The sequence below is a fragment of the Betta splendens genome, chromosome 11 (genome assembly GCF_900634795.4).
Source record: "Betta splendens chromosome 11, fBetSpl5.4, whole genome shotgun sequence".
NCBI classification, from domain to species: Eukaryota; Metazoa; Chordata; class Actinopteri; order Anabantiformes; family Osphronemidae; genus Betta; species Betta splendens.
The window spans coordinates 2,805,809-2,818,263 of NC_040891.2; the positions used below are offsets into that span (position 1 = coordinate 2,805,809).

General features: G+C 41.4%; 1 protein-coding gene across 6 annotated transcripts; it reads left to right on the top strand.

The window, feature by feature from the left end:
* The first annotated feature begins 716 nt into the window (after positions 1–716).
* Positions 717–11,349, top strand: thap7 (THAP domain containing 7). 6 transcript variants are annotated; one of them, XM_055512633.1, is made up of 5 exons: positions 733–851; positions 2,032–2,111; positions 3,692–3,829; positions 3,948–4,061; positions 4,169–4,428. In XM_055512633.1, the coding sequence occupies exons 2-5, from the start codon at positions 2,032–2,034 to the stop codon at positions 4,287–4,289; spliced, it is 453 nt and encodes a 150-aa protein (XP_055368608.1). In that variant the 5' UTR covers positions 733–851; the 3' UTR covers positions 4,290–4,428. The 6 variants fall into 6 exon arrangements, with proteins under 6 accessions (XP_029023331.1, XP_055368608.1, XP_029023332.1 ...); XM_029167498.2 differs by having other exon boundaries at positions 717–802; positions 3,948–11,349; XM_029167499.3 differs by having other exon boundaries at positions 735–851; positions 3,948–11,349.
* Positions 11,350–12,455: the final 1,106 nt, after the last annotated feature.

Consider the following 12,455-nt stretch of genomic DNA (forward strand, 5'->3'; position numbering starts at 1 on the left):
TTTGTGTAATTTATTATAAAAATAAAGGAAACTAAAAATAATGGGGAATACAAATCAAAAACATGGATGTTGATCGTGCTAATCAACAAACCAAAAAAACAGCTAGGGAGATCAGTGCACACACCACAAAGGTGTGATGCAAAGAGCCCCCGATCCTCAAGTTGTCACTGCCTTTTAACCCCTTTCCCTGGCTCTGGTGGAATGTCTCTCTGCACAAATAGAATTGTTTGTGCCACCTTATGTCGCCGTGAGTGAGAATGTTTACATTCTGAGAATGAGTGAGAGTTCTGCATCATCGTGTCTTGTTATCCAAAGTAAGAAACACCAAGCTTCAAGACAAGATGTATAGGGTTTTACGGCCTTGGGTCTGGTGGGGAGTCATATAGGATAAGCCACATATCACAAATCATAAACTATTAGTCAGTCAAACAGAACATCAGATGTTTAAACTTGATGTATGACAAGGCACAAGAGATTAGTTGTTTGTGTAAGAATGCTCAGTATTGCACCTAACCAGCACATGATGACTGTGTTGGGTAAAAAAAAGCACAAAGGCACAATTTTCCCCATTACATGTGGTTTTCATTTTTCCTCTGTCTGTCTCTGTACTGTCATACTGCTGCTGAAACACAGGAATCTCCCCATTATGGGATCGTTAAAATCATATCTTATCTCACTAGTGCAGCATGAAGACAATACGGTCACAATTTGCTCTCTCCACTTGGTGGCGTTATAACATTGCCAACCATAAAACATCACGGAAAAGAAGATGGCAAGAAGAAGAAGACAGAACGCGGAAAAGGTGGTTGAAGGAAATAGCAGCCATTTTCGTAAAGTCTAAATCTGCAGGGGTAATGCTGTGGTTTTAATAGGTCATCTTTTATTCCGGTTTTAGCGGACCTTTTATGTGCTTGTTTGAGTCGTGAAGTCGTCCGGCCCTGTGTAATTTCCAATTTTTGTAATCGTTTTAATAAGTGGGCGTTCCGTATACAAGGTCACAAATCAACTAGACTTGCGCAGCATTTCATTCACATGTAAAAATCAAGTTTCATAGTCTAGCAGTAAGGCGGTTCTGCCCAGGTCTGACTGCACACTGAGCGTCGCCTTTCATCCCGTATCTAACATAAAGAGCTGTAACGCAAACAAGACAAACAGTGCTACCCAGCGGTGAGGCCAAACATATAATCAAATACAGGATATATTCAGTAACACTCACTCTTCATCTTTAGCGTCTTACTCCTCGCAATGCTCGCGGTCATGCCAGCTAACATCGGGTCCACCCTTACAGACCGCCCGTTCATTCCGTAACAATGCCAAAGTAAAAAAAAACAAACAAATACTTAGAATTCGGATGTAAAAATGTCTAAATTAATTATATACTTTTTTTTTTTTACTTAAGTTGTATTAAAGTTGTTGAAGTTGTTTTTGGACAGTATGCCATCTTTTCCGTTGACTATTATAACAACTGCAGATTATTTCACGTTACAACATAATTATGTAGAGAAACCGATGGAAGCTACTTTGATCAACTAACCAGTTAGTTAGCAGATATGGTACAAAGCGACCTTATGATCATCTAATTGTAGAACCAATTGATGGAATAGGTGACAACGCTTCATTATATTTGTTCCGGTTATGTTTTATGGTTTTAATTACATTACATTTACATACATTTACATACAATACATTTATTTTTTGACCATGTTTGGGGAATCTGAAGACGTGGCCTTAAAGTTAAAATGCAACTCTTATTTTTACATAAGCTTACTCTTAATCATTCATTTATTTATTTATTTTCAGTTATGGTAATTAGTTGTAAGTTGGCTCGAATTCAACAGAAAAACAAAATGTTGAAGCAGCTGACTGCTCAGAGTGCTTCTGTGTTTCAAAACTGTAAAATAATGCCTATTTAAATTTTTTATACGACATTGTTCTTTGTTTAGATAAACAATTCATGTCTGAATTAACTACTAAACTATAAGTAGTAATATTTGTCAAAATACAATCGTTTTTCTCCTAAAATTTTTCCAGATGCCAAGACATTGCTCAGCAGGCGGCTGCAAATCTCGGGATAACCGTGAGACCCGTAACGCAGGGATCACCTTCCACAAGTAAGCTTGTACATTATTTCAATCAGGGTAATATGCTCTAAGGATGCTGATTTGATTTGTTCTAAAGCTATTATATGGACCTTTACCTAAGTGGTGGGTAATCAAACTAAAATACAGCAGTGTGCTTTCAGATGGAGTCCTTCTGTACTCACATTACAGGTTTGTAGATGCCTGTTCTTTGTAGTAGTCACAGGTCGGTTGTGAAATTGTAGCCTGAAAATGTAAAAGATTTGAGCGGTAGTTAAATTATTAAAAATGAAAATCAATATGGTGATTATTTATTTTAGGAATTAATATTAACCTGACCAGGGTGTACCTCGCCTCTAGGCCAAAGACAGCTGGGATAGGCCCCAGCATCATCTGTGACCCCGCATTGTCATGTTTTGGTTAACACTTCCGGGTTTATTTTGGTATTTCCGTTTTTGCTTAGTCTATGCCTGCTGCCAACTTCACTTCCGGCTAACATCACATCACCTGTCTGAAATTAGCAATCACACTAGTATATAACCACCAGTTAGACGTCTGCCAGATTGTCATAGATTAATTTCCGCATTCCAGCATTTATAGTTCCTAGCCTTGTTACCAGTCCTCTTTGAGTCCGACCTTGTATCTTGCCCAGTCCTTGTCTGTACCTTCGCTGAGTTTGCCTGTTGCTGATTGACACCTGTTAATCCTACACCGAGATTGTCTAGCCCATGTCTGTACTGTCGCCGAGTCTACACGTTATTACTGCCTATTGACGCCGAGCTGCTAACCCTCCGGTACTGTACTCAGAGCTTTCTGTTGCCGACCCTCGCCTGTCTGACCACCGTCGTATGTCTGTTCCTCGTGTGGAGGATTGTGCTGGAGACTGAATCGTTTACCTATTCTGATACCTGAACAATAAAGACTGTTTGTATTAAAACCTGGTTGGACTCTGTAGAAACTCCCCGCTGTAGAAAATGGATGGATGAATGGAATTAATATTGACATTGTGATACTAAAATGTATCAATATTTCTACCGAACCTCACCTCCTCAGGAGGTCATAAAATCTTTTTTTCTTTGCTTTAACAAATAAATGAAATACAATTACTGATACAGTAAAACTAAACTGCTGAAGCAAGAGAAAACTTTAAATTTGCTGAATGACTAATTAATTGAATGAAACAAAAAGCCTCTTCAAATAAGAATAGCAAATCACTCTGCACTGCAGGAGCAAAACTAAGGATTTTAAAACTGGAAACAAAAATAACTTCACGGGGCAGGAACAAACATGTGAGAACAAACTAGCATCTGACTAATCTGTGAATCACCATAATATACACACTGAGAAAGAGAAACAACTAACAGTTTGCGGAGCAAACAAAGGCTTCTTCAAGTACTTGATACTAAGTTGGAAGCTAAAGGCAGAGTCATCATAGTAATAGATAAAAACTATACCGACCATTTACCATAACTTAATACATAATGTGTTCTTTGTTGAATTTATGTGAAGTTGATGCCTCCCCCCAATTTCCATCCTCAAAATGTATGCATCTAACGTTGTCATAATTAAATAATGTTCTTTTATGAATAATAATTTGTCATTGTGATGACCAGATTGCCAAGAAGAGCAATTCGTAGGAAGCTTTGGATTACCAACTCCCACCGGACAGACTCCTGGGATCCTCAGACTGACTTTGTCTACTTTTGTTCAAGGCACTTCACCCCTGATAGCTTTGAGTTGACTGGGTGCAGGTCAGTAGACATGAATTATGGCTTAGAACTTAATGCACCATATTTTGTTGCTGCCCTTTGGTAAAATATGTACTATTAATGCTCACATAGCATCCTACAATGCCTTTTTCCTTCACAGTGGGATCAGAAGATTAAAGGAAGATGCATTTCCTTCAGTATTTGAGTCATCTTCAACAACTAAAACAAAAAGAGCAGGAATACAGCAGGATAATGGAGAACCCACAGTTCAGAGGTCAGTGGCAGAAAAGGAGAGTCATGAAAACATACCTGTGTTTTCTCAAGAGCTGTTAGGTGTTACACAGCTCCCCCAACAAGAACTTTCTCCTTCGCCACCTCCAGAGTCTCACCCCACTTCCCCATCAAGGTATATGAGGCGCCTGCCCCCTCCTCCGGGATTCTACCTTTCGAAGGAGCACAGCTACGCTCAGCTCTGCCCCCTACTGTGGAGAAGACGTTATAACCAAGCTATTGACTGCTTGGAGAAGGCTGTAAGACAGCTACATGCATCCAGGCGTAGGGAGAACCGGCTGCGGAGTACTCTTACAAGGCTACGTAAAAAACAACTAAAGCACACATTGCTTGTTTCAGGAGACAGCTGCAATAACAGAAGTAGCTGGACCCCAGGAGGACACAAGAGAAGAGGTAGAAAAATGTCTAACCGGGAGGATAATGAGACTGATTTTAAATTTGAGGACACAACGTTGTTTGAGGACAGATGTATGGAGCAGATGAAACAATGGGATTTTCTTCCAGACGGTAAGACCTGGTCTGAGGAGGAGGAGGAGAGATATTGCTTTTACTGTGGAAGGGGACAGGAGCAGGGTCTGATAGCACCCACACTTTTAAAAAATAAGAAAACCATCCATCCCACACACTATGATGTTGCACAGAAAGCTCTCTGTGTAAAAGACATTACTTGTGACATGACTGATAATACAAGTAAGATATGTAGGCTTGGGAAACATTTAGAAATCAGTGATTTACAATCGTCCCAAATTGTGCGTCACACTCCAAGCGCTCAATGTGTGACCTCTGGTAGGTTGTGCTTGACTGATCCTCATAACCAGAAGCTACTGCTCTCTGATGCATGTGGAGGAGAGTGTGATGCAATTGGTCAGGAATATCAGCTGGACCTACAGCATGAGTTTTGGATTCATAGCATGGCTGAGGGACATGTCATTCTAGTGCCAGTTCCTCACGAGGAAGAACTAAAGAACTTTGTAAAGATGGAGGATGACACTGTCAAAATACGAACCATATTGGTTTCAGAGGTGAAACCTAAAGGGGAACTAGAACACAATCCTGAGAACAGTGTAGGTCTAAGCGGACCTAAAGCAGCCTGTGGTGTAGAACATTGTGATATCACAAGTGTGTCAGCAGAAAGGAGAGAGAATGTGATGGACAAACTTAAAGAACATCTGGAGGGATTTCAACTTCAACTGAGCACTGAGTTCTGAATTAACAGAATGTGGTAAATGAATTACAACATTCATATGTACTTACCTTCTAATGGAATGTAATAAAACTATGTAATAACAATCATGCTTGTTTGATACACTAACACTAAATGGGTTTTTCAGAAAAGCATTTTTAAAAATGAAAGTTATTCGGGAAATTGTTTTAAAAATGTTTATCTCCAATTTCTGCTTGTTTAATGATATGTGATTTGCATGTAAATCATGTCATGTACATATTATTGTTTATGTAAATTCCCTTTCTGTAGGCTAACGTTATAATAGGTTATAATAACGTATTGTTTGTTGCTTCCCAATCCGTTCTGTTATTTAAACATATTTATAAAGAATCACGACTAAAGTGGTTTACAGTACATTTTAAAGGTATAAAAAAACAATTCAATTTTATTTACATAGCGCCAAATCACAACAATGCCTCATAGGGATAGCCAGAGAGAGAAAAGCACAGCAACAACAAACAAGCAACAGCAGGGCACAGGCAGGATGGGTCGATCTGTAGCTGCCCATCACTTACACAGCTCTGAGTTCAATGATACCTGTAGGTGAGGACAGAGTGGGTGAAAGGGAGGGGGGAGAAGCACCACTACTGAAAAGAAAGAGACAAGGTTAGATAAAGGTGGAACAATGATAGAAGGTTATTGGATAGAAGAGAAAGAAGGAAACAGTGGAGCTTAGTGTATGAGTCACCCAGCTATTGTCTATTGCAGCTTAAATAAGAGATGGTTCCTGTGACTAACAATCATTGCCAGTTACCTGAACCATCTCTAACTATAAGCTTTATCAAAAAGGAAAGTTTTAAGCCTGATCTTAAAGGTGGAGATCGTGTCAGCTTCTCAAACCTGAACAGGGAGCTGGTTCCACAGGAGTGAGCTTGGTAGCTAAAGGCTCTGCCCCCTGTTCTATATTTAAAGACTCTAGGAACCACAAGTAGCCCAGCGCTTTGAGAACGAAGTGTTCTGCTGGGAGCATAAGGAACTACATTATGAGGTACAGTAGTCCAGCCTAGAGGTAACAAATGCATGGATCAGTTTCTCTGCATCGCTCTGAGAGAGGATGGTTCTAATTCTAGCTGTAATTTTAAGATGAAGGTAGGCAATTCTGGAGATTTGTTTAATATACGATGTAAAAGAGAGATCCTGGTCAAAGATGACACCAAGGTTTCTTACAGTAGAATGTGAAGCCAATGTTATGTCATCCAAAGTAACTATTTGACTTAACAGTGTCTCTGTGACTTTTAGGGCAAATATTAAGAACCTCGGTTTGATCTGAATTTAGTTAAAGGACAGTTTGGGACATCCAGGATTTGATGTCTTTTAAACAACTTTGAATTTTGACTAGTTGATCGGTTTCATTTGGTTCCAAAGACATATATAGCTGAGTGTCATCTGCATAACAATGAAAATTAATAGAATGCTTCCTAATGATATCATCTAGAGGAGACATGTACAGGCTGAACAGAATTGGACCAAGCACAGAACACTTCCGGTAGTCACTTCTGGTTTCTATTCTGTCATGCCTTTTGCCTGCTTTGTCTTGAGTCACGTGATCACACAGCTGTTTTCAATCCGGTCATTAGATCTGTACATAACCACCAGCACTTACCTTTGTTTTCTGCCAGATCGTTAGACTTTGTTGACCTTGTTCCGTTCCAGCATTTCGTATACTTGCCTGTAGATCACCGTCTCTACCTTTTTAGTCTTGTTGTCTTTGGATAATCCCTGTCGGTACCGTTGCCTGAGTTTATATTATGCTTTGATCTACTGCCTGTTTGACCATCCGCCTACCTGTCGTTAATGTACATTCGTCGATCTGCTTTCCTGGTTCTGACCTCTGCCTGTACTTGACTTGTGAGAACATTAAACTGCCACTATCTAAGCCTGTGAGTCTCCCGAAGCTGTGCATGTGGGTCCGCCACCTTCGTTCACACACTGCCCGTGACACTGTAATAGAATTTTGTGATCAATTGTATCAAATGCAGCACTAAGATCTAAATGGACAAGGACAGAGACCAGACCATTGTCTGAAACTAAGAGAAGGTCATTAATGACTCTAACCAGAGCTGTTTCTGTGCTATGATGTTTTCTAAATCCTGACTGAAAATCTTCATACAGGTTATTCCTACTCGGGTGGTCAAATAATTGTTTAGCTACGATTTTTTCAAGAATCGTAGAGATAAATGGTAAATTTGAAATTGGCCTATAGTTGACTAGTTCTCCAGGGTCCAGAGTAGGTTTCTTCAATAAAGGTTTGACCACAGCCACCTTAAAAGCCTGTAGTACATAGCCTATTAGTAAAGATTGGTTGATTTGATTTAATATGGACGAGCCGATTAAACGTAAAACTTCTTAAAGTAATCTGGTTGGAATTGGGTCTAAAAGACAAGTGGACGATTTGGAATAGTTGATTATTGAGATTAACTCCATATGAGTTATGGGGAAGAAGCTGCCTAGGTAAGGCCGGGGAGTTGGTAAATTTAAAGTTGATAGATTTAGAGGGTGATTTTTGTAATTTAGAGGAAGTTGCTGCTGAATGTTTTCTCTAATGGTGATAATTTTATTAGTAAAGTAGCTGCTGAGATTTAAGGGAGTAGTAGGCTCAACACAGCTATGACTCTTAGTCAGTGCTGAAAAGATACCTGGAGTTGTTTTTGTTTCCCTCAATTAAGGAGGAATAATGTGTTTTTCTAGCAGCACAAAGTGTTTTTTATATATTATTAGACTGTCCTTCCATGCAATGCAGTTCACATTTATTTTGTTGGAATGCCACTGCCTTTCTAGTTGTCGGGTCCTGTGCTTTAGGCTGTGGATCTCTGAGTTATACCCTGGAGCTAACCTCCTTTGATTCGCTGCCTTCTTCTTCAGAGGAGCCATTGTGTCTAACATTGAATGCAGACAAGCTGCAGCATCATCTACAAGACAATCAACATCTTCATAAGGATTAAGGTGACTGTTCTCCTCTGTGTAGCTACATGAAAATGAGGCAAAAGATGATGGAATCATCTGCTTGAATCTGGCAACAGCATTGTCTGATAAACATCTTCTATAGCAAAATTTCTTTCCAACTGCAAGGCCCATTATGGTAGGAAAAAGCTGAAAGAAAACAAACTAGAAAAAAGTAACAAGTAAAAGGAATAAAACAATAAAAAGAGATACCAAAACAAGGGAAGCAATTTGTGCAAAACCGTGATGTTTGGGGCCAAAAGGGGAAGTCAGCCTCACCTCTGCACTTAATTTTCATCTCACTGATCACAAGAGGAAACTGACCAAATGAGGGGGGCTAAGGGATTGAGTAGGAACAGAAGCACGAAAAGGTTAGAAAGGAGAAACAAGACTGTTAGGAACCCTAAAAACCAACAAGAAACGGATGTCTGATTCACTTTTGCATTCAGGCCGTTTCAGTTATAAAAGGTTCACAAAAACTTTATAAATTATGTTTTTCTCCGATTTACAGTGAATGCATACAGTGAATGCTTCCAGCATTTATTTATTTACATCAGACCTGTAGCTTTCAAAGTGTTGCAACGTTCAGCTTTTTTTTGTTGCCACTATGTTGAATATGTTATTACTATTAAGCATTTACGTAAATTACTTTCTAATCCAGAAAAGGCTCTTAACCTTCGCCCTTATATATTATACTATATTATATACTTATATAGATATATCCAGGTGTTAAAATTAAATTAAATTAATTAAATTAAATTACAATAAATTGTGAACAATTGTGGCACCCTAACAGAAACTAAAAACGAGTGATCCTTTCAATGATTGACATTGTAGTTTTCATGTTTTTCAAAGTCCACTTTTGTAAACTGCAACTTGTGTTAATTGCATTTCCACATTGTTTCATGAGAATATGGTGTGTTTGATCTTGCCAATGTTATATTTTCCAATGCCTGATCAGTTTTGTTTTTTTCTTAGATAAAGCAAATCAGCTATTCTTTTTTTGTATTCACCACTTTTAGCTATTCTTTAAAATGCTTAAGTTTTTCTTGAGGAACAAACTTAATATTTCAATATTCAGCATTATATGCAAATCGGAGCGCAATGCATTATGGGTAATGCACCCTAACAGAAACTGGTGTGAGAAGGAGTGATTGCAATGATTGGTGAATGACTTTTGCATTAGACTCTTCATGTTTGCATCTTTAAATTTGTTGTAAAAAGCAGCGTTTTATTCAATGAAAATATTTTAAGAATCTTCATATCATTAGAAACTTAGATAGCTCTTTAGCTTCGTCATCTCACTTATAGATACAATGATTGACACATGATTTTGTACTTTTTGTACAACATTGACATTTGACTTAGGTTTACACCTATGTGACTGTTGCAACATTCAAGTCTTTGTTAAAAAAAAAAAATAAAAGACTGTCCCTTTGACACTCCCACAGCAAAGTGCAAACCCCATTTATATTTTACACATCCAATGTATCACTGCGCCCTGAAGGTCACTCATACGCACACTCTCTTTTCTCAGGGTGCAGCACATAAAACAATAACAACACATTACAAACACACATGAACAAAAGGCCTAATTAATTTTACTAAATTTATAACATTACTTAAATCCTAACTTTAACTATAACAGCGTAAACACAAGAACGATTACTTTACCCATAAGGCTTAGCGACTCGGCAGGAATATGTCAGACTAAGGCAGAGATCGGACCCACATGCACAGTGAAAGGACACGAAGTAGATGGTCAAAAATCCAAGTTTAATCCAACAATCATAGTACAAAACGGTCCAGGTCATACACAGTCTCAGGATTTCGGTACAGGGGAGCAGGCTGGATTAGGTTCAAAAACAGGCAATGGTTCGATAACAGAATCAATCAGGCTACAGTACCGTCTGGGAGTAGGCAGGAGTCGGTGGTCAGGGACACGAAACAGGATCAATACAAGGTAGGCTAGACAAAGAAACTGCTGAAACGCGATGGATGACATACGACGATCTGGCGACTGGCTATGGTAAATGCTGGGGTTTATATATTGACGGTGATTGCTTGATTATTGACAGGTGTGCATGGTGAACCGGGAGTGACAGGAAACAGCTGTGACATGAACAAAAACCGGAAGTCCTTTAACATAAAACATGAAATGAAAACTGGAACCAAAACATGACAACATGGATGACAACTAAGTCTTTTCAAACTAAAACAAAACCAAAACCTCACAGTACCCCTCCCCCTAGGGCGTCTACCATGGCGCCCACGGAGGCCCCCCCCAACCAGGGCGGGCGGAGGGTGGTCTCAGGAGGAGGGACCGAATCCCTCCCCGCCAAGGCACACAAGCAGGGTGGCCGGAGGGAGGCCGGAGGAGGGTCAAAACAAGGGTCCATCATGAGTCCAAACATGGAACATTCTCAGGCAGACTCCACGAGACACCGAGCCTGCAGTGCTGCTCGCGGCCTCCTCTCTGGAGCCGGCAGTGCTGCTCGCGGCCTCCTCTCTGGAGCCGGCAGTGCTGCTTGTGGCCTCCTCACTGGAGCCAACAGGGATTGGAACGGCGTCTGTACAAAAAAATGTAGTTTAACTTGTTTTTTGACCAGTAGGTGGCGCTCTAGAGCTGTCTTCCTTGTGTCAGCGGAGACTTGTTTTGGAAGACGCATTTGCATTGCACAGACAATATGAGTATTTAGCAGTGTGCGTCTAATAAAGTAAGTAATGTAGTTTATAATGGATAGTTATTGTGTTGGTGTTTGTGTACAGAGACGCCAGTTTTCAGTTATCTATAGCAGGTATTCGTATATTATTTTGTGACGTTTAGAACACTGACCGTTAGCCATGTAGCCTAGCTTTTGGAGCTGCGACCGCTAAGCCTGTTGCTTGTTCTCAATGTGTCCGTGTAATAGAGCTTCTATAAGTCATGTTGTATATCTTTCATATATGTTATTAACAGGCTTCAGTCATGTCTTGTACTTTAACTGTTTATTGATAATTTCTTAATACTTAGTATTTGTTTCTGCTGTAGGAAAACCACACACACCCATATACTCAAAGTCTGTGTTGCTGATCCTCATGCAGATAAAGTTTTTCCCAATCTGGATCTGTCTCTGCCTCTACCTCAACTCACCTGTACAGAGATTGTTGTTTTGATCAGACACCCTGAGATGATAGCCCTTAAACACCAGATATAGTCATCTGTACAGCGTCCTCTCCGGAGCTGGCAGTGCTGCTTGCAGCTGCCGAGCTCGACGGAGTAGACGTCGGGCCTGACCAGGCAAGAATTGAACTTGTCTGACGTGTGGTGCCACCTGGCTGGGACAAGACCGGAGCCTGAGCGCGACATGACAGGGCCGGAGCCTGAGCCCGACATGACAGGGCCGAAGCCTGAGTGCGACATGACAGGGCCGGAGCCCGAGCGCGACCTGACTGGGCTGGGACCTGAACGTGACATGACTGGGCTGGAACCTGAGTGTGACTTGGCTGAGCTGGATCCTGAGCGGGACATGGCTGGACGGGAACCTGAACGTGACATGACTGACCTGACTGAGACACAGGGACTGAAGTGGCTGCTGGCTGCAGGCCTGGGAGTCTCAGAGCCTCACACAGGGCAGGTTCCCTCAAGATGAGAGTGGCTGCCTCCTCAAACAGGTCTTCCCTTGTGCCCTGGTCTGCTGTCGAATCAGCGGTGTTCACCAGGTGGGCGAAGAGGAATGCAACCGAGTACAGTGGCGGCGGATGCGCTGGACGGCGCTGTCCGGAATGCCTGCTATCGACGTGACACAATCAGTAGGGGAATCAGAGGAATCCTCTGCCGGTGAAGAGAGCCGTTCGGTCACCGCGACCTGGTCCCTGGAACCGTGCCCTCGCCGTCGTCGTCCGGAGCACCTGTGACTGACCGTCGTTTGAGGCACTGGGAGCGGCGCGGGCTGGGTTTCTGTAACTGGGTCCGAATGACAAACAGAGACGGCGGTGTCTGGAGCTTGTGTTGGAGCTGATGAAACGGCGACAGGAATGGAGACGTGAACCGCCGGAGCAGTGACAAGAACGGAGACATGAACCGCCGGAGCGGTTACAGGAACGGAGACGTGAACCGCCGAAGCGGTAACAGGAACGGAGACGTGAACCGCCGAAGCGGTAACAGGAACGGAGGGGTAAGTCGATGAAACGGCGGAAGAAACGGGAACGTGAACCGCTGGAACGGCGGCA

Excerpts from the sequence above, each read along its gene's own strand:
- thap7 (XM_029167498.2), top strand. The coding sequence starts at position 770 with ATGGCAAGAAGAAGAAGACAGAACGCGGAAAAG. Across the intron at positions 803-2,031 it reads GAAGACAGAACGCGGAAAAG|ATGCCAAGACATTGCTCAGC; the intron begins GTGGTTGAAGGA and ends AAATTTTTCCAG. Across the intron at positions 2,112-3,691 it reads GCAGGGATCACCTTCCACAA|ATTGCCAAGAAGAGCAATTC; the intron begins GTAAGCTTGTAC and ends TGTGATGACCAG.